Source organism: Papio anubis, chromosome 1, assembly GCF_008728515.1.
Source record: "Papio anubis isolate 15944 chromosome 1, Panubis1.0, whole genome shotgun sequence".
In the NCBI taxonomy this organism is placed as follows: domain Eukaryota; kingdom Metazoa; phylum Chordata; class Mammalia; order Primates; family Cercopithecidae; genus Papio; species Papio anubis.
In genome coordinates, this window is record NC_044976.1 from 156,691,320 (window position 1) to 156,717,376 (window position 26,057).

The following is a 26,057-nucleotide window of genomic DNA, read 5'->3' on the forward strand; positions in this document are numbered from 1 at the left end:
CCATCTGTTAAGGAACAGGGATCTGAGGCTAGAATGGGGGGTACTGAGTGGTGGAGGACCACCCACGGAGTTTGTGTGTGTCAGGGCCAGGCTGGGGGAGATCTGGACCTCCAGGCTATGGGACTGAGCATCTAGTCACGGGTGAGTTTCCAAAGAAAACACAAAAGGAGGTGGTGGTAAACACCATCCCAGACCCCACCTCCTAGCTGGGGGAGACTGTGGGTTCGTCTGGAGACCACTGGGGAGGCGGGCCAGGAGGGGATGGGGAGCATGGGCGATGCGCAGTACCGGATTCGTGTATCTTAGTCCCGGAGGTGGTGGTGGGAGGACTCTCCGTGGTGGTGGTGGCAGCAGTGGCTGTAGTAGTTGTGGCGACGGTGGTGGTGGCGATGGTGGTAGGTGCGACAGTTGGGATGATGGGGACTGTTGTGGCTTCGGTGGTGGCAGCAATGGCAGTAGCATCGGTACTGCTCACAGCGCCCGTCGCACCCACGGTAGTCGGGGGCAATGTGGGAGGAGCTGAGAGGGAAATGTAAAACAGCCGAGTCTGGTTGGTTTGGCTGTGCCCAGCCTGGACACACGGCCCCCGCGTGCAAGGCAGGCAGCCCGGTGAGGAGATGGGGCTTAGTCATCAGGAGCCTCCCCAGGCATAACGGGCTGGGTCAGACAGGTCGCAGCAACAGAAGACACAACCATGGGAGAGGAAGAGAATGAAGCCCTGTGTGTGTTTCATTTTCTTCTCATGGTCTGCGTGGCTTGAAGCACCCAGCATGCACCCAGCCAAGGATGCATGAGGATGAGATGGGAAAGGGGCACGTGCTGAATCGCTCAGACCCCAGGGATGGCATGGAGCCCCAGGCCAAACACTGGCCGGATGCCACCCAGACACAGGCCCAAGCAGCACCAGTTGGATCCAGCCCTGGAGCCCCAGCCTAGAGGTGGGCAGGCGGCGGGGCCCTGTCCAGCAGAGGCTTAGGGCAGCCTGCCATTCCCAACCATTCACTCCAAAGTCACCCTTTGTCATGCCTGCGTGAGCCCAAACAGCCACCCGAACCTGATGACAGAGAGGGAACAGTCTCCGCTCTGCGCGGGCAAACCTCGCACGGCGTTCTGCCTGCCCTTGCCCTCCTCCAGTCTTGGCTGTCCTCAGTCATTCCTCTGCCTCTCCTCCCTCTCTTTCCCTTCTCTGCTCAATGGTGGCCCTTCCTGCAACCACCCTAATCCAAAGTGACTTCTTATAACTGCCTTTCTCTCTAGGAAATTTGGGTGCAGGTACAAGTGCTTTCTGTTCACACGAGAACATGGGAAGAGGGAGCTAATGGAATGACAGTATGACCCACACTCAGCAGCACCACCTTCCCAGCCCACAGTAGACAGAGTCGTCCCAGGCACAGTGAGGCACATGCTGGACTTCTTTTCTGCATACATCTTCATGGGGCACAGAATCATTCAGATCTGGGCTAACCCTCTCATGACACCCATCTCCCACCCAAAGTGATCCTTGGATATTGGTCAGCTTGGGAGGACTAAGCTTATGTATGTGACAACTTTTTCACAGGTTTTCTTTCCTGATACAGAAGGTCATGGAAAGGGCTGCCCTATCCTTCCCTGCAGATCTAATTTTTGCTAAAGCCGAGAGTATGAGAATAATGAGGCCAAGCAGAGAGAGACAGAGCCACCTCTCCTCCTTGCACTCGATCTCCTGTGATCTGACCGCAGTTCACTTTCTAGAGTTGATGCTAATGTGGTAGTAGGCAGGGACTTTAAAACAAAGGCAGCTAACTCTCACTCCCAAGGAATCCCACCCAGCCTCAGATCTCTCAGGAAAATCATATCCCCAAGAAAGGGGCTAGGGCAGGGAGGGATGCCAGAGAAAGAATTGCCAGAGAGCTTTTTAAAGGGAGAGTGAAGTGATCCTAAGCCTTCCCAGCCAGAGCCTGCCCAACAAAAGCCAGTTCATTCCCTTGGGTCTCCAATATTACAAGTCCTTCTTTGGAGAAGGAAGCAATATTCCTGCTTCCCTACTAATAAGATCAGAGGTACTACTGTGCCCCAAGGGTGCTGGCCACCCAAGTCACACTGGGCAGCTGACTATGCCCCATATGTTCCAGAGGTTCCTGGGCAAGTTCAAAGCTCACAATGCTATATTCCCCAAACCCTGGTCAACCCACAGACATCAGGGCGGTGTGGGGAGGGGTGAGCGGTGGGGCAACTCTCCCTCTCAGATTCTTTATTCAGGGCCATGCTCAGTCCAGGATGGCCTCAGGCCTGGAATACAAGCTTAGCACTATAAACACTCAACATGAGGGATTCACTTATCCCCACCCACCGACACGTGCGCACGCGCACACACACACACACTCACACACACACACACTGTGTACACATACATGGGAAAGCCTGAGAGACCCATGCGGCAAAGGTCAGTTCTCTCCCAGGCCTGTTCCCTGCAGCTCTCATGGCCATGGACACACATGGGCGCTTCCTGCTGCTCTGTGCTGCTGGGATGGACCTGGAGAAATTATTTGGTCTACTTGGGCAGGACTGCTCTGATTTTTTTTTTTTTTTTTAAATTGAGGCAAGATCTTGCTCTGTTACCCAGGCTGGAGTGTAATGGTGTGATCATGGCTCATTGTAGCCTCGACCTCCCTGGCTCAAGCCATCCTCCCACCTCAGCCTCCCAAGCAGCTGGGACTATAGGTCCAGCTACAGGTCCACCATGCCTGGCTAATTTGTGTATTTTTTGTAGAGATGGGGTTTTGTCATGGAACCCAGGCTGGTCTTGAACTACCAGGCTCAAGCAATTCTCTGGCCTCAGCCTCCCAAAGTGCTGCACCTGCCGGAGTTCTTTATAAATAGTATGTTTTCTAATAATTTCTGACAAATCAAATGCTCACGAGGTAGCCCTTCTCATGACTATCTAAAAGGCATCGTTGGAAAACACTCCCTTCAGGGGAGGTTGCAGTGAGCCAAGATCGCACCACCGCACTCTAGCCTGGGCAACAGAGCAAGACTCTGCCTCAAAAAAACAAAACAAAAAAGCAAACACTCCCTTTTAACCTGAATCATCACACTGCGTAGTGCAGGGGCCTGGGCTCCCTTCCTACAGGTGCAGTGGCTGCTACATTCCCCAGGCCCCAGAAACTAAGTCAATCTTCCCCAAAGCTTTACACTCTCTCATGTGGCCCCGTGGCCCTCAGACACACAGAGACACACACAGACACACACACACTCATACCCCAACATAGCCATAGCTGGGGGCACACACTTCCCCCAGGATGTTTCAGTGAGTAGCTGGAGGACAGAGATGTCAAGAGAGCCCAGGTGACAGCATTTTCCTCACCGGCCCTGCTGGGCAGAGGCAAGGATGAGAGATGGCTCTGAAGATGTTTCTACACTGCATTGTCCCCTCGCCTGATGGCCACTTCGCCAAGTGTGGCAGAAAGGAAGCATTTTTCTCTGATGATGGCTACCTAGCTGCTTCCTCTCTGGCTCAGGCTTAGTAAGAGGGAGCAAGAGATGTCACAGAGAAAAGGGGTCACTTTCTGGCAGCCTCCCCAGGGCTCCCACCATCGAAGTTACCATAGAGGATACAACCTCAGCCGGCTGAGGTCACTGCTGGCACATCTCCGACCCACTCATTAGCTGTGTCTATTGTCCCAAGGCAGGACAGGGCCCCCAGGGAGCTAGGGAGGGTGGAGGAAAGAAGAAAAGCCTCTGAGGGAAGGTGCAGAAAAGCCAGGCAGTGAGCTGTCAGGGGGCTAGTACAGGTGGAACGAAGGGGCAAGTGTTCCATGGGGAAAACCTTCTACGGCTCAGGTCCAAGGAGATTCAGATTATTTCATCCCCTGGGGCTGAGGTTGGGGAGAGAATAGAAGAGCGATGTTTTCAAAAGAAAACTAAGAAGTAGGGCTTACCAGCAGAGTGGCACCAGGCTGGGAAGACATATGACTGGGCTAAGATGTCATTTCTTGCCACAATAGGAGCTACAGGTTTGGAAGCAATCCTGGTCAGTGCTCAGTGGAGACCATCAGCCTGGCGACCAAGGAGAAGGGGCAGCAGAGACCCTCTGTTAGCTAAGGGGGGATCCTGAGTGGGCTAGAGCTGGAAGCACAAGGCCCCTCCTAGACAGCAGCATCAACCTCACAGGTTTGTCACCTAATGCACACTGGAAGGCACCCTGGCCACTACCAAGGGTTTTCCAGGAGGGTTTCAGGGAGCACCATGCATGAGATGGAGAACACTGAGGAGAGATGACATGTGTCATTCATCTTTCTGTCCTAGAACCTGCCACGGAACAGGGCACCTATCAAGAGCCCACCAAACATCTGCAGACCTAAGCTGGGTCAAAGAAGAGGACAGCACTTCCTAGACATTCCAAGGTGAAAGGTTTAGTCCAAAAATGTCCACATGGCATGTTGACTACCCCGGCCAAATCACAGATTGTCAGACAGATGGGCAGCAATCCTAAGAGACTGCAGATACAGGTGGATGAGAGGGATTATCTTCACTGGGTGAGAGATGAACAGAGCAGTTTGGGGAAACAGTGCCCAGGTTTGGAGAGGACGAGAGGGAAGACAGCAGTGGGCCGGACGCCAGGTCCACGTCAAAAACATGGAACCCGAGTTTTGTTGCTTGGCACCTGCTCATTGTGCAGAAGGTTCTTACGCATTTAAAGCTGAGAACAGCTGATGTTATCAGCACATCCCATTTCCCAAAAAGTGCAATCTGCCTCCACTGCCATGTCACGTGGAAGCCGGAGCCCAGGAAACATTTGATTGAGACCGTGAGCTCATGCTGCCTGAGTGTAGATCTTCTCTAAGTGGGAAGTAGGAAGCAGGGTGATTGCAAAGATACCTCTCACCCACTCAGTAGAGGGGCAGCACAGGCCAGCACAGATGCCCACTGAACAAGACAGACTGCCTGCCACCAGGCCCACCTGCCTTGGGTCCTAGGGTGCCAGAATGGGGGAGGTGGACGGGGAGCTGCTTCTCCAATGAGCTTGCAGCTGATTCGCCTGATGCCCTCCCTGCGTTTCCTCTTCGTCATGGGAGAGACTTATGTAAACTTCAAGCAGGAAGTCAGGGAGGCCCCAGTGTGGCAAGGATGGCTCTCACCCTGGTCCCCAGGCTTAGGATCACCTCTCTGCCTCACATCTTCACAGGGGTGTTCAGACTTTGTGGGGAGGCACTGGGGTGGTGGTGATTGTGAGGACTGAGGGAGAGAGGGAAGGATGATGGCAGCTCACCATCCACAGATCTGACCACAAAACATACACAAACTGAAGGAAGCAGCTGTGCAACAGAAATAGAATCAACATAGGATGGGGGTGCGGATGAATAAGCAAAGGCGAGGAAGAAATCGAATTGGGCAAGGTGGCATCCCCTTCATAAGCCAACCCTCAGATTCCTGGCCCGGTCCTCAGTTCTCCCTCCACTGCCTGGCATGTAAGGAGGCTCTGGTGAGCGCTTGCTCGTAGCCTTTGCTCTGCCAGGGTGAATCCTGTTCTCATTTCCCATCTATGTAATTCAGGCTCAGAGGAGGGCCTGGAAAGGAACCCTGGGGTCCCCTGCCTCGTTTCTCCAGCCTGGGGACTGGCCTCCTGTGATGAAGAGCCCTTTGATGGCCCTCAAACCCATGACATGAGGACTAGAGAGGAGTAACTTGATTAGCAGGTCCTAAGCCCAGAGCTGCCCAGCACCTCAGTCCACTGTAGATCTACCTCCCACACCCCGAGAGTGGAGACTGTTCTTAATGCTAAAGACTTGGAAACACTGGGTTTCTGAAGGGTGAGGAGATAATCAGCCCACAGTGCCTGCTGAGACTCCAGGAACTGGAGCACCTGGCCCTATCCATGGACGTGCTTGCTTGTTCTCACTGAGCAGAGCCCGTGGTGGCTGGCAGAGCCGGTGCCAGGCCCCCATGCAGCATGCAAAGCCGGCATGCACACCACGCTCACCCTTTCAGGAGACGGCAGCCCCACCAGGAGCCAGCTGTCCCTGCTCCTGCTGCAGCACGCCTTCTAGAGCCACAGCTGGGGACACTGCTCTGAGCTGTCAAGTCCAGGCAAGGGCTCAGGTGGTTAACGGGAAGTAATCTACTCAGTGTCAGAATCAAACTGCAGCTCCAGAGAGCAGGTCAGGGCCGGTGTGTGTGGGACCCCTGCTGAGCCATTCTCTTTCTCAGCAGGGGGCAAATAGTTTGGGAAGGGGGGAAAGCAGGCTTGCTCTCCTCTGGTCCCATCCTCCACACACATCCCGCTTGACAATCTGGCTTCCCAGCCACTGAAAGGGTGAGTCTGGAGCATGCTTTCAGCCTCAGCCTCTCCCTCCTTGTCCACCCTGGCTGGGCTCCGCCTGCATTGCCCCATGCCATGCCCATTACCTCCGATGCTGGTACGGTACCTGCGGTTGGAGTAGCTTCAGAACACAGCGCCCAAGATGGCCAGACAGAGGGAGAAAGGATGGAAAAGGGAAGAGAAAACAGAGCACAAGTGAAACCACAGGACAAGCAAGCAGAGAAGGTTCCAGCCCAAACCTTATGCAGACGGCATGGCCAGGTGCTGGCTGCTGGCCTGAGGATGCCAACTGGTATTCAGGGTTCACGGTCAACTCCACTTGAGTCAGGCATGTTCCTACAGAAACCTTTCCACCTGGGCCTTGGAGACCTTTCTAACACGCTGTTTCTAGCTCGACTCAAGGACTGGACATCTAAGAGGTGGCTGCAGAGACAGTCCACTCAGAGGATTATGTTCCCAGTTCTGTCCTCAATAGCATATCCTGCTCTGGCTAGGTTGGCATGACCTTTGAGCAGGCTGGGTGACCCTCCATGATGCCAGGGGTTGAGGGGATAAGGAGTAGGTGGTGTGGGAGGAAATCAACTCCAGTCAAAAGGATGGTTTCTGTCTTCAGGGGAAGATGCTGAATAGTGGGATGGATACGAGAGAGGGAGCGTGTTCAGCTGCACCCACTCCACACCATCGCAACCTTGGAAGGCAGGAACTTTGAAAGACGGAGCCTGGAGCCCCTCTCCTGGTATTCCGTCCCTCCAATTCTTCCCTTCCAGTTGGACTTTATGAAGTTAGAAACCCAAGTTTGGACTGAGAGCCCTAAGTGAAATTCTTGAATTTTCTGCAAAGCCCTAAGTTAAGAACAAAGTCTCTCTTTGTCCTCTTGTCCCCCGGGGCTGCAGAACATTCTCTGTGGTGGTTACTGGGGCTGGACAATGGGGCTTTATCTGATGTTCTGTATTGGGGTGCACATAGGGAGGGAAGAAGGGGCTCTCTTTATCTATCTACTTGCAGAATTGAGTAATCAAGAAAGTGCATCACAGCCTGGCCTGGCCTTTGGTAACAGACACACATCAGTCACTAACCTAAGTCCCCTTGCCCTAATAAATTTCCCGAGTGCCCAGGGGCTTGGGAGAGTGCAGAAGAGCACAGTGGCAGGGAGAGCTGGTTGTGTGACTCACTCCTGGTTTCTGAGCCCGGAGAGGGATGCAGAGAGGGCTGTCAGCCTTTCTCTGCTTCTGCCTGGCCCCTCTTCTCCCGCCTCAGCGCTGGTGTGCTGTCTAGAGTGGTGGGGCTGGGGAAGGATGTGGGCAACTTGTGAAGCTGCCTGGGAGCCCGGGGTGACGCAGCAGGCCTGGTAGCCCCAGAGAAGGCAGCACTGATGCTCTCCTGGAATGCAGGTGGGGGTGGCACTCAGGAGACCCCTGTCTGGGCCTGGGCCAGGCGGCGGGACCTGACCCTTCTGTGGAAAGCACTAGACACAATGACTTCTCAGATTCCAGGGTGCCCACTCACATCACCTCTTCTCTGGAGTTTTCCCATGAAGACTGAATCCCCCACTCTGCCCAGCCACTGCGCCCCCTCATTTAGACATGCAATTAGATATTCTTATAGATGGCTCCCCCTCTAGATGGTGTGAGCTTCTTATTACCTTTGTATATCCCTTGTGTGTGGCAGTGTCTGGCACCTCACATTGTGGGCGCTCAAGAAATGGCTGTTGAATTGACCGTTGTATCTCTGGAGACACACAGGGGTCCCCAGCCTTTCCTAGGGGTGAGCCAGTATTGAGGTTTTTGCAGCCTTGCCTCCTCCAGAGGTCCCAGGCTGCACATTCCGCCTGACGCCAGCGTATGTGCGGGTGAGCCTGGAGCCCCCTCTAGTGGAGTCCTCAGGCAGGTGCAGCTCCGGTGGGGGATGAAATGCTGCCAGATGACGCCTGGACCCAGGAGATGAAGAACTCATTTGCTCTTTGTGAAGCTGGCTTGGCAAACGGCTGTTTCCTAACTCCTCCTCCTCTCTGCAGCCTGACAACGCATCCGATTCAGACTGCAAGGAGGGACCACATTCTCTGCTCTACTCACGATGCCAGTAAGCAGCGTCATCATGATGGTTTCCCTTACCTCCTTGAACCCATGTGCCTTCGAAGAAAGAAGGTTGTCCCCAGAGCCCTCATGGGGCACTCACAATCATATTCCTGCCTCCCTCAAGAGGTGAACACTCACTGTTCTTTGGAGTTCATTATGCTTTCTCTCATTTCTCAACTCATGCTCTCTTCCTTATTCCTCTACAAGAAGGAAAGATGATAGATGTCAAGTGACTTAGCAAGTCAGGGCAAGAGGGGACCCAGGTGTGATCACAGAGGTCCAAGGACAGCTAGGCTCCAGATCCAACACCAGCACCTACCTCTCACACATTAAGATGGGTTCTCACCTACCAAGGGCTTGAGGACTTGCAAGCCCCATTTCCTCTCCATCCCAGGCAGCCAGCTACAGACCTCAGTGTGTTTCTCTAGGCCTCTGAACTAGCTGGGACCTTTTACCCCAGGGGCTGCTGCCATGCACCTACCTTCATTCGGGGGTGCTGGTGACTCCTCCGTGACGGCTTCCCCAGAGCCCACCTGCGTCCTGGCGCTGAGGGTAAAGCGGTAGCGTGACACGGGGTCCGTTCTTTGCACCGTGAACTTGGTCTGATTGGGAGAGAAGTTTTCCACTATCTGCTTTCCTACTTTGGTCCCGTTAACTGGGGAGACAGAGGTAAGTGGAATTAAACTTTAGCAACGTTTATTGATGGGTTATATAATCTGCAAGCTGGAGGGAGAACACCTTCCTGACTTTGCTGGAAAGGGAAATGATAGCACCTGCCTGGTGATCTTAAAGGCTTGGTTCAAAGGCAGAGCGCTGGGCGAGAACTCCCTCTGGGCTCTTTGATTACACCCAGGGTTAATCCTTCTTCACTGATCCTGTTGTCTCTAGCTCACTGAAGAGTTATGTGGCTGATTCAGAAAGATTCCGTTTATATTCTTAAGCCCTTTCAACAAGGACAAAACTCTTCACTTTCTTTCTTCCTTTCAAACAGAACTAGGGCAACACCACTAGGCCTTTTGATTTTTAATGCCTCCTTTGTAAAATGCCTATTCAATGGACCTCAAAGGGTGAAAGGGTCTGGTCCAGAGATCAATGCCGAACAGCATACAAGCACACAGTTGGCTATTAAAATTGCTAACAACACATCATTTGGCTCTTTGAGTTTCCCAACGAGGTATGTTACCTACTTTTGAAGGCCTAATGTGTTTCAAATGTAATGGTACTCCTGTCCCTGCATGGTGATGCTGAGCTCTTGAGGTGGGGTCTTTCCAACCCAGGCTCCCAATTCGGGTCACCCTACAGTCAGCAGGCAGCTTTACATGCAACTGCCTTATCATAAATGACACCTTGTCAAGGGGTGTCCTGACTGTCTGTGGACTCCTGTGAGTATACTGTCTATGCCATCAGGTGGAAGCTCCAGAGGCTGAGGAACTCTCTCTCCTAGACTCTGTACGTGTTGGAGACTACGAAAGATCCCTAAAGGCCATGGCTGTCGCCCTCATTAGACTGGAGTTCCCTTTGTCTCATCAGTGAGACTAGAAGCTCCCTGCAGGCAGAACTATGCAAGGAGAGCAGGGATTGAGTCCCACCTGCCTCCCCTAATCCTATTGGGAACTGTTTCATTGGTCCCTCCATCCCTCCACAATGCCATCTGCACCCACAGGCTTTCTACCTTGAGTACTTAGGAAAAGTGGTGAGAATGGGGTTTCTGGTTCCCAGATTATCTAAGAGAAAGGGAAGGGCAGAACGTACAGGCCACGTATTTGAGAGTGTATCCAGTCATGATCCCATTTGGATGCTCTGGGTGATCCCATTCCAGGTTGATTGTCTCCAGGTTGGGCTGCCGGACTCGGAAACGCCTGGGGGCACTGGGTACTTGGGGAAGGAGGAGAGAGCAGGGGAGATGAGGGGAGGGGGCAGGGAGGATGAGGAAAACACAAAAAAAACAAAGCACAAGTATGAAGGCATTGACCTCTGGACAACCCCCATGCTGGACACTGCTAAACTGAAGCCAGGGAGAACCATGAGACGACCGGAGCCCATTGCCCCATCCAGGATGCCATTTCCTCCAGGTCTGAAGACAAACATAGCTCAGACTCTGCTTTTTAAGAGAGGAAGAAGTAAATCAGGTTTTCTTCTAGCAACTACCGTGGATTAAGCACACATTAGGCTCTGATTCTGCAAAGACACCTCTAAATTGGGCAGAACCATTCCTTGGTAGAGAACCACTTACAGCTGTTTTGTACAGAGGCTGCAGTTCCCTATCCTCAGACAAGGATTCTCATCACTGGGTCCAGGCAGCAGGCCCAGGCTTCTGAGCTGAGAATGTTGGGTTCAGGGTTAAGGAGACAGAAACCCAGGGTGGAACATTCAGAAGAGGTGGGAGGGCGGGAGTGTTAGGGAGAGGCCAATGATGAAAACCAAACCAAGGCAAGGGAAAGACAAGGATAAAGAGAACAAGAGGGAAGAACAGAGGACAGGAGGAAGAGAAGAGGAAAAATGGGGAAAATAAAAATTAAAGGAGGAGGGAGGAGAAATGGAGGAGGACGAAACAGATGCAAAGCAGATAAAAGAAGACTGGCAAGAACAGGGAAATGAACCAGGAACTTTGCAGTCATCTCTTAATTCATGAACTTGAATTTATGTGAAACAAAAAACAGGGGTTTTGACCCCAGGGCCTTGTGAAACCATGGGCCTGCAGAAGGCGGGGCTACACTTGGGTATCCCTCTGCAGAGCCACCGCACACACACACTGACTATCTCAGTGACAGCTTCTTGAGAACATGTGGGGAGAACCGTGAAGGCCTTGGGTGCTGGCAAACAAATCAGATGGCTCCTGGCAGTCAGGATGGACGGCTGCCTTCTGCCTCGGAAGGTGGTGGGGCGGCCCAGGCACCCGCCGTGCCCTTGGGGATCAGTCTGCATAGTCCGTCTGGAATTATGTCAGCAGACCTCACAGGTCTTCTCTTGAGATACAACCTCCTGGCAGGGCAGGTCACCTTGGTGATGGTGCTCTGGGAATGGCTGTAGAGGCTCAGCTTGCAGGTCATCTGCCCCTGGAGGCCTCGAAGAAGTCGCCTTGCGCCATCCATGCCGAGCCACGCTGGAGTTTCTCCAGGCCCGAGGTGTGTGCCACCCTTCTCCTGCCCCACCCTGAAGAGCTGCAGGCCAGACCTACCTCCTTCCGGGGTGGTGAACTCCTTGGTCTCACTGCGAGGCCCATCACCTCTCCCATTGACCACAACCATCTCCAGCTTGTAGTTACTGTAGGGGAAGAGGCGGGACACCACGCCACGGAGGCGGTCACCAGGGAAGCTGGCTTGCTGTCTCTTCTGAGACACCCACAGGTTCTTCAGCAAGCTGCTCTCCCTCCAGTAGTAGGCCTTCGGGACAGAGGCAGGCTGGTGAGGGGTCAGGCAGGCAGGGCCGGGTTAGTTGTTAGTGGTGGTGGTAGTGACCGGTCTTTCCTTTGCTTGCTACAGCCTCCAAGTCCCAAATGACCTCATCAGTCCTATCCAGGCTGAGGAAGCAGCCTTTTAATCCCCACTCATCAGCCACTCATGAACATGAATTTATATTAAACAAGAAATAAGGGTTTTGGTTCCAATTATTTTCTGATCCATGCCACGTCTTTGGGGAAAGAGCAAGTTGGCCAAACTTACATCTGAGCTGCTCCATCATGAGACTGATTTCCAAGGTGGGTACCAGGTTGCTCAGGGAGTCCGTGCCAGAACCAAAAATAGTGAGCCAAGGGTCCAGGCATGGAAAGCTCCACTCTGTGCTCAAAGACCACATCACCTTGAATTGGATTAGTATGGTTTAGATTGACGGCAGGCAGCAGTTGAAAGGTAACAAGTTACCCCCGGAAGTCTGAACATGAGAAAGGTTGATTTAATCCTTTGAAGTAAAATGATTTCTTTTCATATTGTTGAAAGACCTTTAGGGATGAGACAGTCACATGTCCAAGTCAGTGGGATGCCAGGCTGCATGGTAGCAGAGCTTGGATGGGAAGGGACAGCTATGGAAGATGGTAGTGTTGGAGGGGACAGTGGAATGAGTTTGGGCAACATGAGGTCTTTAATTAGCAGTGGGTAAGAAGCCATAGGTCAGGTGGCCACGCCAGTGTCTCCCAGGCTGCCCGTGGCAAGGTAGGAAGGAGTCCAGACTTAGAGGGGGACCCATGGGGAGCTTTAGCCAGAAAAATCTCTAAGCAAGTAGGTTAAGGGTGCAAGTCAACTGTGGGGAAGAGCTCATTCAAGTGTACACATCACATTGCCTTCTTTCCCCTACTGGCCAAATTCATTTCCCAGGAAGAGACTAGCCTCTCTTGCTCTGCCTCCAACTGTCCATCAGCCAACTCTTGACGGCCTCTGAGGCCACAGAACCTGCATTAATCACAGTTACTGCCTCCCTCCCTCACTTTCCAGCCAACTTTTAATTAGTGCTACTCAGAAGGGAGCGCCGTGTATACCCTGGGTGCTCTCTCTCTTCTTCCCATCTGAGCTCACCCTTTTGAAGAGGATGGACGATTGAGCAGAAACTGCTCTCAGGCAGGGAGAAGCCAAGGGCCTTGAAATTCCATATACTGGGTTATCTGGAGTTGGCTGCGACAACAGGGAGGGCATTTGCACGCTTTCAGTGGCTTTGCCTGTTAGTTGTGGCTTAGGAGATAAGGAGCCCAGTAGGGGCCATTGGGATAGGGGAGGGGTGTAGCTCAGCGGTGCCTCAACACTGCTCTGAAGATACATTTTTGCCCACTCATGCATGTATTCCAAACGCAATGTGCTACGCAACACCAACCCAAACCCACCGCTTTTCACGTGATTTTCTGCTGAGCAGAATCTCTCAGCATATCTGCTGGACACATCTGTGTGTGTGTGTGTATATATATATTATACATATATAATATATATAATATGCAACTTTTAAAATTTAAATTTAGTGGGTTTTAATTTTAAATCCAGATGTGTGTGTGATAAAATATATCATGTATATAATTTTTTTTCTAGGTATATTTTTGAACATCTAACTCTAGACATTATCTTTTTAAGTCAACCTTGGATTCAATAAATATCCCTAGGATTTCTTTCAAATATCTTATGCCCCGCATTTGCTACCCCTGGCCCTGGTTAGTGAGCTGGGTGGTTAGGTGAGTCCAGAGCTGGCTTCCTCACTCGGTACTCTCTGAGCTGGCCCTGGACCGTGTCGGGGTAGACGCGGTTCCACTGAAGGCTGATGGCTGTGCTGTTCATGACTCGGACTTTAACTTCAGTGGGCGCAGCCCTGGGATCTGCAATGTGTCGGGACAGAGAGTTGGTTATACAGGCAGGACTCTAGGGTTGCTTCTGACTTTTTCTCTGCTGGCCTGGACCTGCACTCCACTCAACACTGAGCATTCCATGAGGGCAGGGGCCATGTCTCCTCCATCAGACAGTATTTGAAAAGGTGGTGGGGAAGGCTCAGGACAAAAGGGTGGCAGTCCAGGTGGAAGCGACTCTGCCTACATGTTTAGAGGGCAGTCATTTTCCCCCTCCTGTGCTGGGTAGTTTCCATCTGCCCCTTCATTTCATCCTCCACCCTTCTTCACCTTGCTCCGTGTCCTGGGAGGTTGCCCTCGCTGGACCTTATCAGTGGGGCTCCCATGTTCTCAGGCTGCCAGATGGGTTTAACCAATAGCAGGTGCCAACAGGAGGCCCCAGGGCAGGAGGAGAGGAAGGGTGGGTACCAATTCCCCTGGGTTCCTCTTTCCTGGGCTACAGGTTGACAGCCTTGTACTCTTCTACCTAAGGCCATGGCTCCTGAGGGTGGTCCTTGCAGGCTGTGGACTCATCTATCCCCGTCCATGGAGGCTCAGAGTGGTATAATGGCTTCCTACTGCTGCCAGCCTTTAAGGTGGATCACATATCTTGCCATTTTCCCTCTAACTCTGTCCACACGTGATAAATAGTACCTTCTGAGAGTGCGTCTGTTTCCTGGCAGGAAACATTACCCACAGGTTGACACAGGTTGAAGATGCCCTAATCTAGTTCAGGAAGTGATTCTGACCCTGCGACTACCTGGAAAGGGAAGCCCTCTCCCTCCCCTATAACTGATTCTTGTCCCTGTTTTCTCCACTCTGCTGCAAAAGCAGCTCTGCCTCGTCCCCTCTAATCCATCAGAGCATGGGCCGCAGGGTAGGAGCATGCAATGGAAACTGTGGGCTGGTCCATGGAATCCATGACCAGATGCCACCCTTTCTGCACTTACCATCCAGTAGTACCACTGAGCTCCTGTCTGAAGTGCCTGCCACCATGGAGGTGAGGAGTGGGATGGACAGAGGACCTGCTGACCCTCTTTACTCATTCTCCCTTGTGAGTCCAATCCATAATCACCTCTGGGAAAGTGGGGCCCAGGGCCCACCCCTGCCTTCTTCCATCTCACTGTTAGGAACACCACGGGCCCTACTCTTGACGGCTCCTTCTAAATTCCCCCCACCCAAGACTGTCCCTCCTCCCTTCCTTCTGCCCACTCCATCCACCTACATGATCTCTTCTTCCATCAGACCAGACCCAACAGGGCGCAAAGGCCCTCAGCCAGGAGGGGACTCCCTGACATCCCTGCTTTGTTTAGCAGCCTACGGGACTGATGTGCTGGGGACAGCGAGGCCACCATCGTCTGGGAAGCCAGGCATATATGTCCCTGTATATGACCAGAATCTTGTTGTTTTACCAGAGGCCAGCCCCCAAAGACCTTCTCTTTCTGTGCTCAGTTCCCAGGGCTGGGAGCCGCAGCGGGAGCACCAGCAGGGGCTGGTTGGGGCGCTCCTGTCTGGTGCTGAGGAGGCCTCCCAATCCCTCAAGGCTTCCCTGGGGGAACCTCTGGCCTGCTGCCCTGCTTCCTGTGGAGGTGTCTAATCATACCTCTTTAGGATGGGTAGTCTTGACGTTTTTCTTGGTACTAGCATGGCTCAGCAGTAAGGCACACTGCTCGGAAGACCTGAGCTCTGTTCTCAAGACAGACGTTGATGACTATGGAACACTGCTGAGGGTTTTCCCTTTTCTGGGCCTCAGTTTTCACATCTGTGAAATGACAGCTCTGGACTGGGTGATGACATTCAGTAATTCCAACTATGTTCGGATGATGATATTTCCACGCCTGACATGACTGGGTGCCTGTCTGCTCTAGGTCACTACAGGACATTTCTCCTTCCTGAGAACTGGCTGTCTTCCCATACCCACCCCAGGTTTCTTGGCCTGTCAGCATGGCCTCGTGCGACCTAGCCACAAGGGTCCTGGCAGGGGGATGGGGAGGAGACTACTCACAATCTTCTCCGGAGTAACCGATGACAGATTCTGGCTCCGGACCCTTCCCGAAGTCATTTTCAGCCTGGACTCGGATCTCATAAGGTACGTAGACCGGGGTCTGCCCCACCACGTAGCGAGAGCCCCACACTGTGACGTTGTTCCAGGCCTCTCGAGTCTCTCTCCGCCTCCACTTGACAATGTAGCGTAGGTTGGGGCCAAAGGCCGAGGTGGCATTCATGGGCTGGGCAGAGGGACAGACAGGCTGGGGAGGCTGCCGGAGAGGGGCCCAGATCCACCCACAGCTTGCCCTCTCTTGCTGTGCCAGGCATCCCTTCCAGATATGCCCAACACTGGCCCGTCCCCTTGCAGGGTAGGGGAGACCACATCCCCCACCCCAGTGAGTCCCCCAAAAGGTGAAGGTCCTGTGAACCCAGCAGCATGCAGATTTTCTGTGACAAAGGCTTCACCTGAGACCCAGTTACTCTGACTCTGAGAGCCACCCACATTTGCAGGTGCAAAGGTTTTATTTTCAACAAAACTCCTTCCTGTGACAGGAGCAACAATAAATCAAAATATAGACAATAAGGTAAACTTCTCCAAAGTCAGAAGAAATGAGTTGTGATTAACCACAGCATGGCTCCTGCTAATGAACTCAAAATTCCAGAATGAACTTTAGTTCTACCAAATTTCTGTGCATTTGTCCTGTCCTTCCCAAGAGGTCAGAGTTCTTTAAGCGTGAGTGTGATTCTGCTCTTTATTTTCTAAGGGCCTGTCCCAGGAGTCAGTCCCCTGGGAGCCTGCTATACAGAGCCATAGACCAGGGTCCTGCATCTGGGCTCAGTCCAGCTGCTGTTGCCCTGTTTGGCCAAGGCTGCCGTGGGAGCAGCCTTCAGAAAGACAGGGAAGGTCATGATCCCAAACACTGCATCTCCCTGTTTCCATTACTTGTGGCAGAAGTTCAGAAATGTTAATATTTCAGTGGCTGTGTATGCATTCTCAGACTGGGAAGTGGTTTGGGAAAAAAGTCGTTTTGAGACCACATACTCCAATTTTGGTTTGGAAAATGTAGTCAGTGAGCCAGCATAAAGATGGGATTTTATAAGACCTGAGGGAGTCTTTGGAATGACCTAGACCATTCTCTGACCAAAAGCAAGCCTGTACTGGACACATCTCAGATGTTGGTTGGTCTCTCACCAGCTCCCACAAATCTCCAGTGAAAGGGCCTTAGAACACACCAAAACTTGGTTTGGTGTTGTGCTTAGATGTTTTCTAAAGTCTAACCCCAGTCCCTCCTCCTTCAAGAGAAGTCCGCTTGATTTTGCTGCATCCTCTAGGCGTTTGGCTAGACTGGCAGTCGGTGGACCCTGGTTCCCTCTGCTCTCGTCTCCTCTCTGAAATCTTATGCTTAGACATTTGTCCTGTTTGGTTTCTGGATGCCCAGCTCAGAGAGGAGCTTAGTTTCTCAAAGAAGAATGGCCACCAAGACCAGCCAGAGAGTCTGAACCGCATCGTGGCCTCGTAGTGTTGGGCCATCAAGGCAGAGGGGCTCCTGGTGCCTGTGGCAAGGGGAGCTGCTCCATCGGGGCTGGGAGGGCCTCTTACCGTCCACGTGATCTCCATGTTGTTCTTTCTGGTCCCCTCTCCCTTCACGTCACCAGGATTGGACTCGGGGGCTGGAACCCAAACGGACACAGGTTCAAGTCCAATTTGTGCCTTACCAGGGCAAGGTAAGGAACCTTCCTCCGTCCCACCTGATGGGTCTGTTCTACGCTCCAAGTTTCTTCAGCATCTATGTACACGCTGGGTCTGGTGTGTAAATGAACTTACTCTGTGCATGATGTGCCTTCTGAGCTGAGATTTAAACTCCCAGAGCAGGGCTAATTTCTTGTGAATTTTAATCCTCTACCAGACAGCATTTATCATAAGGCTTTCCACACTGTGGGTGGTCAGTAAGCCAACTCAGTGTGGATTAGCTCCTTTGTGGATTATCCACTAAATGTGTTTCATACCAGACTGGCTTATCCCTGGCATTTAACATTTTTTTGGGGGGCAGCATCTCCACCCTCTATGAGCTGGTGTGATTTCAGAAATCCAAATACTACCCAAGAGTGTTAGGAAAAGAAATCTGATGTAATACCAATTTATATATTTCTCACACTGAATTATGTATTTCTGCTGTACCTCTTTGCCATAGCTCTCCCCTTTAAAGCAGATAATCAAGAATTACTAATAATAAAACTGGAAGTTAGCATTTATCATGTGCTTACTACATGCCAGGCATCATGGTAAGGGCCTGAAACACATTCTCACATGTTCACAACAGCTCTGTGATGTAGGTGTTAGTACTCTCTGCTTTACAGATGAGGAGGCCGGGCCTTGGAGAAGTAACCTAAGCTCACATGGCTGGGGATGGGGGGAACTCAGTGTGAGTTTGGGGTGCGGAGTTTCGGAGCCTTCTCTGGCAGCCCTGGGGTACTCACGTGCTCCACTGGTTCGGTAGCGCTCGGATGGGAGGCTGGGGTGGCTGCTCCCAACCTCGTTGACGGCAATGACACGGAACTGGTAGTTGACATACGGGGACAGCCGGAGGACGGCTGAGTTAACGCTGCCGGGGTACTTGGAATGGTCATGCCAGACCCCAGGTTGGAACTGGTCTTCTTCAAACTGGACAACGTAGTCTGAGTGGGCAAGGAAAACAGAGCTGTTTCGGGAGCTCAGTTAGGAGTGGTCTTCTTTAAAAGCACTTCCTCCTTGGCTTCCGTTGATCTTTATAATCTCTCTCGCACAAAGGCACAGGGAGAATTCTTCCCAAGGCTCAGGAAGAGACACCAAGGCCTCTGTACATTCTGAGGATAGCCCAGGGCACACATCAAGTGAGGCAGAAGTGGGACTGGAAACCAGGAAAGGCCTTCGGTTTAAGGGTGTTACCATCCCTCTTTTCCAGCTTTGGAGCACAGGGCCCCTGAGCTACCTGTGATGGGGCTGTTGTTATCGTCCCCAGGGATCCAGGTCAGCCGCACGCTCCTCTCGGCCAGGTCGGTCAGCTCCAGGTCCCGGGGCCGGTCTGGCCGTCCTGGTGGCAGAAGAAGACACCACGCAGGGCTCCTGAGTTAGAGCGGGTCCACCCTTGCGACGGCCCTAGCCCTGGACAGCTCCCTGATGGGTTTAGGTCTACGCTACCAGCCGGATCCAACCCCAGCCTGCCCTGAGGGGTGAACACAGGGACCACTCCCTTCCCACAGGGGCCCAAGGAAAAACAAAGAGGAGACTCCTGAAATCCCAGCTCCCCAAAAAGAATATCAATGGGTGTGGAACAAGGAATAAAGGGGATTATGCAGGGCACAGAGAGAACTGGGACCAATGCCATCCCATCTCGGTGGATCTTCTGAGAGTGCAAGCATTCAGGAATGCCATCCGTCATCAGACCCACGCTCACAGCACTTAGGAAGGCTGATGAGGGAGTGTGGGATTCTGTCCCATTTTCTCACAATAATTGGCCTCTACTCTGTGTGCCAACGCTCTGAGTAGATGGGAGCCCAGGAGAGGGCTTAGCCTGCTGAACAGGGCAGATGGGTTAGAGGAGTGGGGGCAACAAAGAGAGGGGACCAGACCAGGGAGGAGATGGAGACTTGGTCTCGGAATTTCCCTGATGGACAGCAGGACAGAGGGGCCCAGCAGGTTTGCAAACAGGGGTGAGGGCAGCACCTTTTTGGGGGCACGAATCTCACTGGGACTGCTTTAGTGGGTTTAAGTGCCATCCTGGCTTGGGATAAAGACATCCGGTGACTGAGTGGTAGGGGTAGGCAAGATTTTCTCTCCATCTTGACTCCCTGAACCAGATTTCCATCTTTCAGATGGTCACTATAAGGACCTGGAAGGCAAGTCCCACAGGCCCATGTTCGTGCGTGTGTGGCATGTGTGCGTAGATGATAAATGGATAGAAAGCAGCAGATGCAGGGAGGCTGAACAACGAGTTTCCAGGTGATGTGAAGGGAGCAGGGTTTCGCATTCCCTGCAAACAGGACCTGAAAGACTGCTGGGAGGACAGGCCACCCTGAGGGAGCAGTGAGTGTGGCTGGAGGCAAGGGATGGGGTGAAACAGCAGCCGAGAACTTCCGAGCTCACCCTGTAGGGAGCAGGAAGCCCAGCATAGGGCTGTGCCCTGGGCTTGGGGATGTGGATGTGGGCAACTGAAAGGAGGTCCCATGTAGCCAGGAGTGCTGCCCACAAACCTATACACTGTCACCCTTTCCCAAAGCGGCTTCCTTCTCCCAGACTCCACACCCGGGGTGCCAAGAGAGGGCACTGGCAGGGGACTGTGATTAGTGGGAATTACCTTTGGGCAGGGCAGCCAAACGGTTAGTTGGAGTGGCCTGATCAGCTGCAAAGGTAAGACGGGTTATCCAGGTTAGCAGGTTATCCAGGGTTAAAGGTGTTCTAGAAGGATGGGGGTAGGCAGCTGAGGCTTAGACAGCTGCCCCTGGGCTGAGGTGTTCTAGGCAGGGCTTTCCCCGTCCTTCCATGGGGAATCCCCTACCCTTATAGAGGCCATCTGTGTTTCCTCCACATCTGGGGGCGGCACCTCTGTTTCCTTCCCATCCCAATGTGACTCTCGTGCCTGGGCCCACGCTCCCTGCAACTGTGCCTCTCCACTGCACCAACGCTAGTGGCAGTAGGGCACCCACAGGGAGGCAGAGGTGACAGAGAACCTGCTTCCCTGGAAGGGAGAGGCCTCCTTCCTCTTGGTTTGGGTTAGCTTAGTATTTACAGTCCAGCCTGGGTGCAGGCCAGGAAGACACGGCATCATCTTGCTCAGCGCATAGCACAAGATGAAATGCCACCAAAACCCAGGAATGGGGCGGGAGGGAAAGGAAGGCTGGCGGAGGTCATTGGAAGCACAAACACAAACTCAGTCTTGCTTTAAGGATGGATTGTTTTAATTGACTTAGTGGTGGAGTTAGCTGTAAGGAAGGTACAATGATCACAACAAGAAACCCTTCTTCACTTTCTCTGTATCACTCAGGTCCCTTTCAGTTGAGACGTGGAGAAGTCACACTCCACTCAGGAGGTAACCTGTCCTGCACAGCTTGTTCTGAAACTGGCAGCTCCCTAACCCTGACATCAAAAGGCAAGAAGAGATCACCACGCCTGACCTGCCCACTTGACTGCAGGCATTGCCCTCAGAACTGTCCTGGGCCACTGCTTCTCTGGCTGCTGGGGAGGGGGTGGGGCTGGTCAGTGCCAGGGTGAGCAACGGCAGTTACCTAGCACAGTGAGGTAGGCCTTGGCCAGGTCTTGGTCTAGCTCGGTGCTGGCAACACACGTGTAACTGCCCTGGTCCCGCTCTGCCACACCAAAGATGGTCAGGGAGTCATCTTCCTTCTTCATCCTACAAAGGTACCAAAGAAGGGTTCGGAGGAGAGGTTAGGGGAGTGCTCAGGGCTGCCCACTGCTTTCTCCCCAGAGGGGGCTCTCGAGTCAGGAGGGCAAGGGAAGTTCCTTCTGGGGGATATGAGGCTCCCTCTCAATGCTTTGACAGAGGCCAGGTCTTCACGGTCACCTGGAGCATTCATCATACTTAATGGAGGGGAACAGAGAGTGAGTGGAGCTCAAGTGGCCGTGAATCACGTTTTTCACCTTCCAATGCCATACGTGTGCCTGCCCCTGTGCCTTTACTGTGCTGTGCCCCCCTCCCAGGTTAGGGCACCATGAGGCCCACGACCCCAAAGGCAGGTTGGTATTCCTTCTCTTCTCATACTTATAGCTTTATCTGTCTTCAGCCCAGAGTTGTCTCCTCTGCACCCAGGCTCAGGCCAGCCTGACCCCTGGCTCCTCGGAACTGTCTCCCATGGAGAGGGGAGGCCACAGAGCAGGATGGGGCTGTAGAGCTGTCAGCACCGAGTGCCAGAAGGTTTGCAGAGGGGGACACCCTCTGCAAAGAGTCAAATGATGGCTAGAAACCACTGGTACCATGTCCAACTACAGGGCCCTGCACAACTTTGCTCCCCCGAGATGGAAGAAGGTAAAGCAAAGTGAGCCCTGGGGAGGGAGGCTTGGAACAGCGGTTCTCAACCCTGATGCACACTGGAACCCCCAGGGGGACTTTTAAACACCGCCAGTGTCCTAAGTCCTACCCTACACCAGTGAAATCAGGATCTGAGGAGAGGGGCAGGCATGGGTGTAGTAAAAGCATTCCAGCTTCAGTCTGAGAACTGAGAGCTGGCTCAGATCAACCCTGCCCTCTGCTGAAGATTAGGGGTACTGCAAATAGGGCTGAAAGGCTGGAGCCTGGGATGCAGAGGAGGAGCAAAAGAGAAGACAAAAAGGAAAGGGAAAAGAGGAGGAGTGAGGGGAGAGAGGGAGAGGAGAAGTGAAGAGATTGAAAAAAGGGAGAGACAGGAGGTGTAGGAGAGAGAAGCAGGGAGCTGGTGGGAGAGAGGGAGGTTGTGCAGGGTTGGGGAGGGGGTCTCCCCTGAAGTGGGGGAGTCGCCAAGGCCATCACCCCCTCTGCAGTAGCTCCTTGGTGACATGCATGACACGGGTTCCCTGTCCCTGTGTTCTTCCATGTGTCACCAACAGCAAGAAAAAGAAAATGTGCCTCAGACTAGCACTAAGAAGCGGGAAGGGAGGAAGAGAAACCTGTTTCCAATATAGAGCGGCTCGTCATCCTTCAGCCAGGAGACGGTGAGTTTCAGGGAGGGGTCATGCTTCACCCGACACTCCAGCTGCACCGTGGTGCCCCTTTTGGCCACCTGGTCCTCAGGCATCCGGTAGATCCTGGTGGGGTCTGTGGAGAAGCCCAGAGCACTCGCCACTGGCCTGTTCTCTGCCCAGCATCCCCATGCGGCCACACAGTGGCATATGCCTGCCCTCGAGGCCTCAGGCCAACTATGGAGCGGGGCACAAACAGTATGCTGTGGTATGAATGGAGCAGAGTTCTGGGTGGGTAATCCCAAAAGCAGGTAATGCCCCAAATCCTCTCCATCTGGCTCAGGAATATATGATGTAATTTCTGGGCTGGTAGTGGGGAGTTGGTGTGAGCAGAAGGTTTCCCTTCCCTAATTCTCTTTGGACCACATGGATCCTAAATGGACTCCACAGGTGCACACTGGGGAGCCCATTCCAAGTTAAAGATAGGTGTGGTGTATTTTCAACGTGAATATTGCATGTGGATGACTGCGAGCAGGGCCTCCTCGCCCGTTTCCAAACTCCCACTGGCGAACCCTCTCCTTTACCTTTGACCTCCAGGCGGACTTGGTTTTCAGCTTTGCCCAGGATGTTGGTGGCGACACAGGTGTAGATGCCCTGGTCCTCTTTGCGGATCATCTTAATTTCCAGACTGCCATTCTCATAAACATGGTAGTTGCCACCATCCAGGTTGCTTCCTTGCCCATTCTTAAACCTCACAACAGAGCAGCAGAACACACAGCATCCTGAGACAGGACCAGCCCAAGGGCAGGGGCAGGGGCAGCAGCCAATCAAGAGAGACCGTGGGGGCTGTGGAAGGAGCCCCATGCTAGGAGTCTGGAGCCCTGAGCCTCAGAGGGTCTGCCTCTAACCGCCAGGTGGCCCTGGCAAGCCTCCATCCCTCTCTAGATCTCTGTTTCCCATTCTGTACAATGAGGGGGTTGATCCAGATGATCTGCCAACTTCCTCCCAGCTTTGACTCTTTAAGATTCCTAGGTCTTGCTGAACACCTACTATGGGCCAGATGGGAAGGAGAAGATGAGACAAGTGACTCCTGCTGTGGAAGGCCTGGTCTCCTGGAACTTACCATCGCAGAGTGGGGATGGGAGACCCAAAGAAAGGGCAGTCCAGCCGCGTCCGGTTGTAAAGAATCACTCGAATGAGCTGGTTCCGAGGCGACAGCATCCGAGGCGGGACATCTGAAATTCCCAGACAACCGATCTCGAGTACTGAGCCTAACTCTTCCATTTCTTCCCCCTCAGTCTCACCTCTGCATGCCTTCTACTTACAGCAGCTTCCCAAGCACTGAGGCACCTTCCCCTATCAAACTTCCCTCCTTCAGGAAGCCCCTAGGGATGAGGTGGGGAAGGAGAAGCTTACTCCTTCCTCTGCCCTCAACCTACCCTACATTGAAATCCAGCTTTTGCAAAGGGTCTCCCCAAATTATCCAGCAGGTTCTGTAGCTGCCCCACCACAGCCCTAAGGCATTTCCTAGCTACCCCTCCCACCACCCTCTCCCTGCCCAAGGGGTGCAGCAAATATACTCGGAACCATTTCCCACCGTGAGATCCAGCTGCAAACCCAGGGGAAGTCGACGTGGATACAGCAAGGAGATGGGACAGTCCCACTCTATCTCATCAGGGGAGGGAGAAGACTAAGATTGACTGCTCTGATGGAATTAACTGTCTGCTTATCCAGCTTTGTGAATTTTAAGTCCTCCATCCCTCTTACAAAATGTTTCCCGTCTCCATGTTTCCACTCTCCACCATCTTCTTACCTCACCCAGCTTGGCCAATCCCCGGAGAAGAAAGTGTGCCCCATGACATAACCAAGCCCGGGGGAGACTGCACAGTAGTGGGGAGGAGGGGGAGACAGGCTGCGAAGGGCACACTCACCCAGCACACTGACGAAGGCGTTGGCCAGCAGGTAGCCATGCTCGTTGGAGGTGTTGCACTGGTACACGGCCCTGCTGCTGATCTGGGTGTCCCGGAAGATGATGGTGTCTCCGGCCACCTCACGGTTTGGGTTCGGTGGTGCCGCTACAGACAAGAAAGAGATGTTCCTGATGAGAGATAGGAAGGGCAGGGTGAAGGGCACTTGGGGCTCTGGCCAGGGCTCCCAGGAACAACTGGGGTGCTGTGGGGAGCACCAGATGACAGGGCTTCTGGCCTCGCCACTGCTGGGCTGTGTGTGACCTTCAGCCCTTCTCTGAACCTGTGGGGTTTATTTCTAATCTAGTCTAGAGTATGGAATATGAATTCTTGTTCAACCTACATACCCATTGGGCAGGTGTGGTTGAAAGCATTAGCTTTGGAAACAGAAAGCAGTTTGGGTTCTAACCACATCACTTACTACCAGCATCACTCAATCTCTGTGAGCTTCAGTTTCCTTGTCTGCAGAATGGGAATAACAGATCACCTCTTGATGTTTTTGTGAAGATAACCTGAGATTTTATGCATGTACAAAGTGATGAACAGAAGGTCTAACACATACTGTTATTACCATTTGAATCAAGTGTGCATATATTTAAATGTGTTTTGAAAAGGACAAAGCAATATACAATAGACAGAACCTACCACCCTCCCATCCTCTAAAGAGAGCATGCTCCAAACATTCACAAAGTTAAACCCATAAGCCAAAGCCTCTTGAAAACGGCGTGAGTCCTTATATTTGCCTAAGCTCACAGCTCCTCCCCAAAAATGTGTCCTAAACTGAGAGAGGATATTCTTGCCCACAGTTCTAGTACTGCTGGCTTGGGATGCAGAGAGCAGAGGCTGGAGAGGGCTAGGGTCTTTGTTCTGCCCACACTTCACTCTGGGATCTGGGGTAAATCAACAAACCTTTCCGGGCCTCATTTCCTTCATCTGTAAGATGGGAAGAATCACTTCTACTTTCCCCTACTCTAAGGAAGGCTAAGATAAGAGAACAACGATGAGGTGTAAAACCAAAGAATTGCCACTTTTCTCATCTTTAACCACTAGAAAGTGACTTTCTTCCTAAGATTTCTGGACTAGGAAGCTGATGACTTAGCTTACAAAACGCATTCAAGATCACTCAGACCTGCAGGGGAAGTCAGCGGAGGATGCAGGAGTTGCCCTGCAGGCGCCACTCCACAGACAGCCAGTCTGAGCCCAGAACCGGGGAATCAGCAGATGGGAAAGGAAGACAAGGTTAGCATTCTTATCATCCATGCCCGGCTCACCAGTCAGTGAAAAGGGGCCAAGGAAGGCAGTGCCAGCAACTTGTACATCTCCTTGCCTGGCAAATTCTCGTGCAACCAATTTTCCTCCCAGTCACTTCCCTTACATGTTCCCTGGGGAGAGTGACAGGTGACCTTTCCAGGGCTGAGGCTCAGTTGCAAGTCCTGGGCTACCTTTATTGAATGGTGCTATAAAGTTTAGCACAATTGCCTGCCTTACCCCCAAAGTCCTATTAAGATGGAGAAAACTGCAGAAGGCAGGCAGTGTTCATATCTCTGCTTGTAGCTGGGGGAGTAACATTTGCTGGGGATAACTAGGTTCAGTACTAGCTGGTGCAGTTGTATTGCAGACTCACGGCAACCCAGAGCTTCACCACTTCCTAGCCATGCGATTTTGGACAACTCACTGCACTGACGAGAACCTTATTTCCTCACCTTAAATGTTTGAGAGTAAGCAACAACAGGGGTGCAGCATCTAGCACAGAATGTGGCACACAATAAATATCTAAAAAGGT

At 52.6% G+C, this 26,057-nt stretch overlaps 1 protein-coding gene across 28 annotated transcripts in view; it reads right to left on the minus strand.

The window, feature by feature from the left end:
• NFASC (neurofascin) overlaps positions 1-26,057 on the minus strand; it is a 200,382-nt gene that overhangs the window by 24,468 nt on the left and 149,857 nt on the right. For 13 of the 28 annotated variants that reach the window (XM_031656569.1, XM_031656559.1, XM_031656564.1 and 10 more), the window contains 16 exons: positions 24,239-24,382; positions 23,431-23,542; positions 22,892-23,058; positions 22,296-22,443; positions 20,921-21,045; positions 19,993-20,037; positions 18,628-18,729; positions 18,137-18,334; positions 17,259-17,329; positions 15,675-15,897; positions 13,548-13,663; positions 11,552-11,756; positions 10,126-10,248; positions 8,855-9,028; positions 6,405-6,419; positions 289-519 (listed from right to left, as the gene is read on the minus strand). In XM_031656569.1, the coding sequence (XP_031512429.1) occupies positions 289-519; positions 6,405-6,419; positions 8,855-9,028; positions 10,126-10,248; positions 11,552-11,756; positions 13,548-13,663; positions 15,675-15,897; positions 17,259-17,329; positions 18,137-18,334; positions 18,628-18,729; positions 19,993-20,037; positions 20,921-21,045; positions 22,296-22,443; positions 22,892-23,058; positions 23,431-23,542; positions 24,239-24,382 (2,199 nt within the window). Of the gene's footprint in view, positions 1-288; positions 520-6,404; positions 6,420-7,093; positions 9,029-10,125; positions 10,249-11,551; positions 11,757-13,547; positions 13,664-15,674; positions 15,898-17,258; positions 17,330-18,136; positions 18,335-18,627; positions 18,730-19,992; positions 20,038-20,571; positions 21,046-22,295; positions 22,444-22,891; positions 23,059-23,430; positions 23,543-24,238; positions 24,383-26,057 lie in introns of those variants that run through there. The other 15 variants (XM_031656610.1, XM_031656600.1, XM_031656581.1 and 12 more) reach the window with 10 other exon arrangements.